General features: G+C 45.1%; 1 protein-coding gene across 1 annotated transcript in view; it reads left to right on the forward strand.

Annotated features, from left to right (window-relative positions):
- myo1g (myosin IG) overlaps positions 1-4,635 on the forward strand; it is a 41,977-nt gene extending 37,342 nt beyond the window's left edge. Inside the window, exon 22 of the mRNA XM_037693504.1 lies at positions 4,283-4,635. Coding sequence (XP_037549432.1) covers positions 4,283-4,448 — 166 coding nt within the window. The 3' untranslated portion in view covers positions 4,449-4,635. The remainder of the gene's footprint in view (positions 1-4,282) is intronic.
- The last annotated feature ends 1,485 nt before the right edge of the window (positions 4,636-6,120 follow it).

A 6,120-nucleotide genomic window follows, 5' to 3' on the forward strand; every position in this document is an offset into this window, starting at 1 on the left:
CGAAGGAGAGTCCTGACTTTCGATAATGAGCCGAAGGAGAGTCCTGATTTTCGATAATGAGCCGAAGGAGAGTCCTGACTTTTTATTTCTGGAGGTGCGTCGGTGGAAAACGTCAGAGACGTCTGAACGCGCCACGTTGAACGAGTCGGAGCGGAAAGACGTTTTAATAAAACGATTATTAAGGCACTTGTGGTGTGAGCTGCTTTACAAAGGCAGCACATGTTTGGACCGACAGGATGAGTTCCTGCAGAACCAGAACCACGCCTCAGATCTGGACCTTTCACGGACTCTTCCTCAGTCAGAGCCGAGGAAACGTTTGGAGCCTCGGAGCTTCACGCTGAGTTCGACCCCGCCGAGCGTCTAAACTCTTGTTTTAGAAGCGTTGAGCATCATGAGTCACTTTTTTCCCAGAATGCTCCCTGAGGAGAGCCGGGAGGCGGGGCGCAGCCTGTCGAGGTGGTCCTGCTGGGCCCGATGACGCCAACGGTAATCAAAACAGACGAGGTCATCGATGATCAGCGCCGTGGTGCCTGAGTGGACCCTACGGGACGATCCGCTCCCCGACTGCCTGAACGCCTCGCAGTCGAAGGCTCGACTCGCCCCCGGGGCCCGCCCCCTGCTGCTGCTGTTGCCCCGGCGACCGTTTCCAGGAAGTGGTGATTAGACGCAGGTGGAGGCTGGAGGCTTGTCTCGAGGACGGGGTGCTGAGTTCAGAGAAGAAGAAGAGTCTGTTTCAGCCATCGTTCGGTGCTTCAAATTTAAAATGAGAACGATTTAACACGAAAAGTGGAATCAGGACAGGGTCTCGCTCACCACCTGCAGCCTGAGGGACTCTGCTCCACAGATCCGACCACATTTAAACTCTTTGAAATCACTCGGCCGCTTAAAAACCAAGAACTTCCCTAAAACGATGAAGCTAGAAGTCTGAAAACGTTTCATGAAGAGGAACCTCCAAGTTCTGGATCAGAGGAACACGTGTGGTCCTAGATCCCTGATCCACCTGTTTTTAACAGGTCCTGATCAAATCGTCCCTCTGCCACTCCGTGCACTGACCTCATGCACATATCCCAGCATGCACTTGTGTGTGCCGAGCCACCAGCCTCATCCTGCAACGTAAAAGATTTTATTTCTTATCATTTTACTTTATTTGTTGCTGACTTCACTTTGAGGCCAAAAGGAATTAGTTTGGATTCATCTTTGGTTCTGATGCAGAAAAAGTGACAGAGTTTCACTTTGAGACAGAGTTTGGCTCAGTTCATGTGATCTCACGTCACATTTTAATGCACGTGTTTAGTTCACTCAAAGGATCTTGTTGGACCTGCATCTGCCCTCGGACTGGACGGAGAGCAGACCATAATAACTTCAACCCCTCAACATGTATAATTCATCTCAGAGCTGGAACGTGGCAGGTCTACTGAACCTGACTGTTGGATTGTGTACCTGGATTACTGAGCATGGACTTTGTTGAGCGCAGCTCTGATGTTTGTTTAAAGGGTTCAAATCGAGTTTTATTTCAAAAGAACCCACTGGTGGAACCAACTGAGATCACCCGTGGGTCTGATCTGGCCCCCGGGCCGCTAGTTGAATAACCATGGTATAGATGAATAGATTTGTTTTTTTTAAATTAATTTTTAAATGTTCGCTCCAAAGTCCACCTCAGACTCTACAGGTCTCAGTCAGCAGGTCAAAGGTCATGGTCTTGTCTCTCTTAAAACAACATGGCAGCACCACTTGAGATTGTAGTTTTATCTGGAGGAACCACACGACCACGACTTCTGGGTCAAAACAAGGCCAAAGAGGAGACGTTTACCCAGAATGCACTGCAGCAGACAGCTCCCCCCAGCTGTCGGCACGGTGGTGGAGGCTGATGGTTCGGGCTCCTGTCAGTCACTGAGTGAAACTGTCTGATGTGTTTTTACCGTGTATGAGAGCTTGGTTTTCATATTTCCTGAGGCTTTGCTCAGAAACGTCTCTGGTGGATCTGCTGCCGGCCGTTTCATGACGTCTTCTCCTCCTTCCGAACCGGAGACCTCAGACGGGACTCTCAGCCGTGGTTCTGAACCGGCCCCGTCAGTCTGGGAGTAAAAACCAAAAACACTTTGGCTCAGAGCCAGGAGCCGGTGCAAGTCACTGGACCCGGGTCCTCTGAGGAGCTCAGAGGAAGCAGCAGCTTCACGGTGGATCTTCTTCAGCTGTCGGGACCACAGGTGTTGGGGGGGGGGGGGGGGTCAGGCTCTCCGAGAACAGTCGGGCCTTTTTAATTTTCTGCTGCAGTCATCTGAAGAAATGTTGAATTGGACCAACGCAAACATCCATCAGCCTTTTTCCCTAAAGCCCAGAGGCAACTTGGGACCTACTTTCAAAATAATCTACATGACAGATCCAGACTTTTATTTTGAAGAGTATCTGTGAAACTCCAATCCTCTTCCTGTTTGAATGTTTGTGTTTTTCTGACTAAATCCTGAATCTTGCCGTTCTTTTGAGGAACAGGAGAAAGAAAAGCATGCTGGGTAACCCAGAAACTGCTGAGTCACTGGTTGCTATGGTGATTCCCACTTTTTTTAGGGGGGGGGGGCAACTTTAGCTTCTTTTTAGTCTGAAAACTTTAAACAAAAAGAGTAAAAGTTTGTTGAACTGTCACTGAAACCACGAGTCGGATCAAAATAATTCTCCAACCTTGAGCAGCAGAAGGTTCTGTTCACCAGACGTGATCATTTTTATGTTTCTGGGGGGTTCTGTGGAAAATACTCAAAGCATTCTTCACTTCCTGTTTTGAAGAGAAGCTTCGCTGCAGTTGAAGTAAATGAGATTTTGTTGATTTGGGGACAAACCACAAGTCCGACAGTAACGAGAGGCCAAGCACCAACAGCCTGATGTAAACTTTGGAAGGTTTGTTGAAATAAAGAGTTTGGTTGCAAAAGTTCTCAACAGTTGTGACATCATCCAACTTTAAGTTGAACGTTTTGTGGTAAAATCAGTAAAAACCATCAAAGCTCGCCTGCGACCGTTAAAACTGCTGAAGATAATGAAACAGTTCAGTCGTGAAAAGCCCAACTTTCTGTGACCCGTTTAAACTGAATGATGGTTCTGATGTGAAGTCTGCGCTGGAGGTCCGAACGGGACCCACCAAAAACTGAAAGGACAATCCTGCTATGACTTGGTATTGGTGCAACTTTAGCTTTTTGAAATATTTAGCCTTTTCTGCCATTTTGTTCTCATAGAAAATGAATTGAGCTCGTTTTACCCCCTCCAGATCTTCAGACGTGTTTACAACCTTTTACTGCTCATTTCACATTTTGTTCTGCTTCAGCTTCTTTCAGCTTCCTGCTGCACATTTAAACTTTTTTTCAGCTACTTTCTGCTGTTTTTTAGCTGTTTTGTGCGCCTTTCAAGTTCTTTCTGCTAACTACAACATTTTTGTGCTTCTTCAAATTTATTCTGCCGTTTTCAGCTTGTTCTGCTCCTTTCAGCGTTTTCATGCTAGTTTAAGTTATTTCAGCTACAATTTAGCCCTTTTTTTTCTGATTTCAGCCTTTTTCTGATCATTTGCACTTCTTGTGCTCATTTCTGCTTCTTTCAGTAAACATATGTTCTTTCTTCTGCTAATTTAAGCTTGTTCTAACTTTCAGCTACCTTTTTAGCATAATTTGGTAATTTCAGCTGTTTTCAAGCTTTTCATGTTAATTTCTGCTACTTGCAACCTAATTAACTTATTTCTGCTAATTTCAGCTTGTTATGCTCCTTTCAACTTTTTTTTGCATGTTTAGCTACTATTTAGCTCTTTTGATGCTAATTTGAGCTTTTTCAGCTAATTCCACTTTTTTTTTTTTTTTTTTAGCTCCTTTCACCTCCTTTTACTTCCTGCTGGTAGTTTAAGCTTCTTTCTGCCTTTTCAGCTTATTTTAGCTAATTTAAGCTTTTTTTTTTTTTGGTTAATTTCTGAATTTTTGTGCAGTTTCTGCTTATTTAAACCAAATTCAGCAAATATGTGTTCTTTCTGCTTCAACTAGTTTAAGCTCTTTCTTCCATTTCAGCTACACTTCAGCTGTTTTTCAGCAAGTTCTTCTGCAGTAAGCATTCAAACTGCATTTTGTCAGGAAATGTAATTTGTGTAATTTAATCCTCGCTGTCCTGTTACCAGACATGGCCCTGAACTCCCAGAACGTCGGGTCGGGTCTGCGTTGTACTGGAAGGCTTTCAGGGCCGACAGCAGAACCTCGCAGGGTCAGAGGAGAGTTGTTCTGTGTCCAGTTCCTGAAGGTTCTCGTTTTTCTTCTTCCAGCGTCAGAAAGGTTCTGTTTCCTGTGAAGGTCTCCTGCTCAGCTCTGCAGCTCCACATGCGAGGAAAACCCAAGAGCGTCACCGTGGAAACCAAGCCGGGCCAGACCGCCGCCGACTTCAAGAAGAGCCAGGACGGTTTTGTCCTGCTGGTCCCGCTCGCCAACTGATGCTGACCAGAACCGGGCCAGAACCGGGCCAGAACTCTGAGCTCAACAAAGAGTTAAAGGTTTTCTGCTCCCTGAGCGGCACCAAACAGAGACGGCAGAAAGTAGACTTTATTGTTTTATTTCTTCGTTTGTATTATACTAATTTAGATTTTTATAGATTCTAAAGATGACATTAATTTAATGATGAGGCACTTTAATGACAAATTCTGCTTCCTAAAATAAAGTGAAAGAAACAATCCAGATGTTCATTCAGGGGTCACATCCAGATGAAAACAAGAGTTTCAGCGTCGTGTCACTTCCTGTCTCGTCCTCGTGGCGTTCCTCTGCAGCCAATCAGCTGCCTGATGATCTCACAGCAGGAAGTCCTCAGCTGCCTGATGATCTCACAGCAGGAAGTCCTCAGCTGCCTGATGATCTCACAGCAGGAAGTCCTCAGCTGCCTGATGATCTCACAGCAGGAAGTCCTCAGCTGCCTGATGATCTCACAGCAGGAAGTCCTCAGCTGCCTGATGATCTCACAGCAGGAAGTCCTCAGCTGCCTGATGATCTCACAGCAGGAAGTCCTCAACCTTTGTTTGTTTATCTTCGGTTAGTTTTGGCTTCGGCAGCTTTGATGTTCAATCTTTTGGGACCTGATGTGTTTTTGTTGGAACAGATTATTCTGGAAACACGCGGCCCGAACATTTAAATACGTTTACAGCTCCGAGACGACGACGTCCATGACTGAATATTTCTTCAGAGCCCCGCCCCCTCACCTCAACACCTGCTCAGATTTGACTGGAAAATTAGTTTTTGTCTTCTTGTTGCAGATATTTTCTGTTCTGGGTTTTTTTTCTTCCCACAATTAGAAATTTTTAAGTTTTAGGCTTCTTTCTGATTATTTTAGTTTTTTTCAGCTTTTTCAGCTACTTTTCAGGTGGTTTCTTTCCAATTTCAAAATTTATGCTACTTTTCCACTGATATCAGCTTTTTCAGCTACTTTTCAGGTTATTTCAGCTTTTTCAGCTACTTTTCTGCTGATATCAGCTTTTTCAGCTACTTTTCAGGTTATTTCAGCTTTTTCAGCTACTTTTCTGCTGATATCAGCTTTTTCAGCTACTTTTCAGGTTATTTCAGCTTTTTCAGCTACTTTTCCACTGATATCAGCTTTTTCAGCTACTTTTCCACTGATATCAGCTTTTTCAGGTTATTTCAGCTTCATTTGCTTCTGTTTATTTCTGTTTCCAGTAAATGTCAGCTGATCAGATCCAACCAGCACCAGCAGTTCAGTGATGAAACCTTTCAACTGCCTTCAGCTTCTTCAGCATCTCTCAGCTGAAATCCTTCAGCTGTAAGCGTTCACGTGCATCCAGTTTATTCTGAGTTGTTGTTGGGCGTAAACAAGCGGAGCCAATCGTCTTCATTTGTAACGTTTGTAAAACTGAGCTGGACGGACTTCCAGCAGCTGAAGCTCGGCTGCTTTCGGAGTGGTTTCTGTCAGCGGCTCTGATCCAGATCAGGGTCTGAGTTAATCTGCAGCTCCTCCCAGTTCCACCAGTTTGCTGAAGCACGGGGCCATCTTCACGTTGTGTCTAACAGAGTGTGAGCCTTGAGTCCTGGCTGTGAACTGATCAGTCTGCTCTGATCGATCAGTTCTCCTGATCAGTTTGTGTTTTCCGCTCCATCGGGTCGA

This window comes from Nematolebias whitei, chromosome 19 (assembly GCF_014905685.2).
Source record: "Nematolebias whitei isolate Nwh7 chromosome 19, NemWhi1, whole genome shotgun sequence".
NCBI lineage: Eukaryota > Metazoa > Chordata > Actinopteri > Cyprinodontiformes > Rivulidae > Nematolebias > Nematolebias whitei.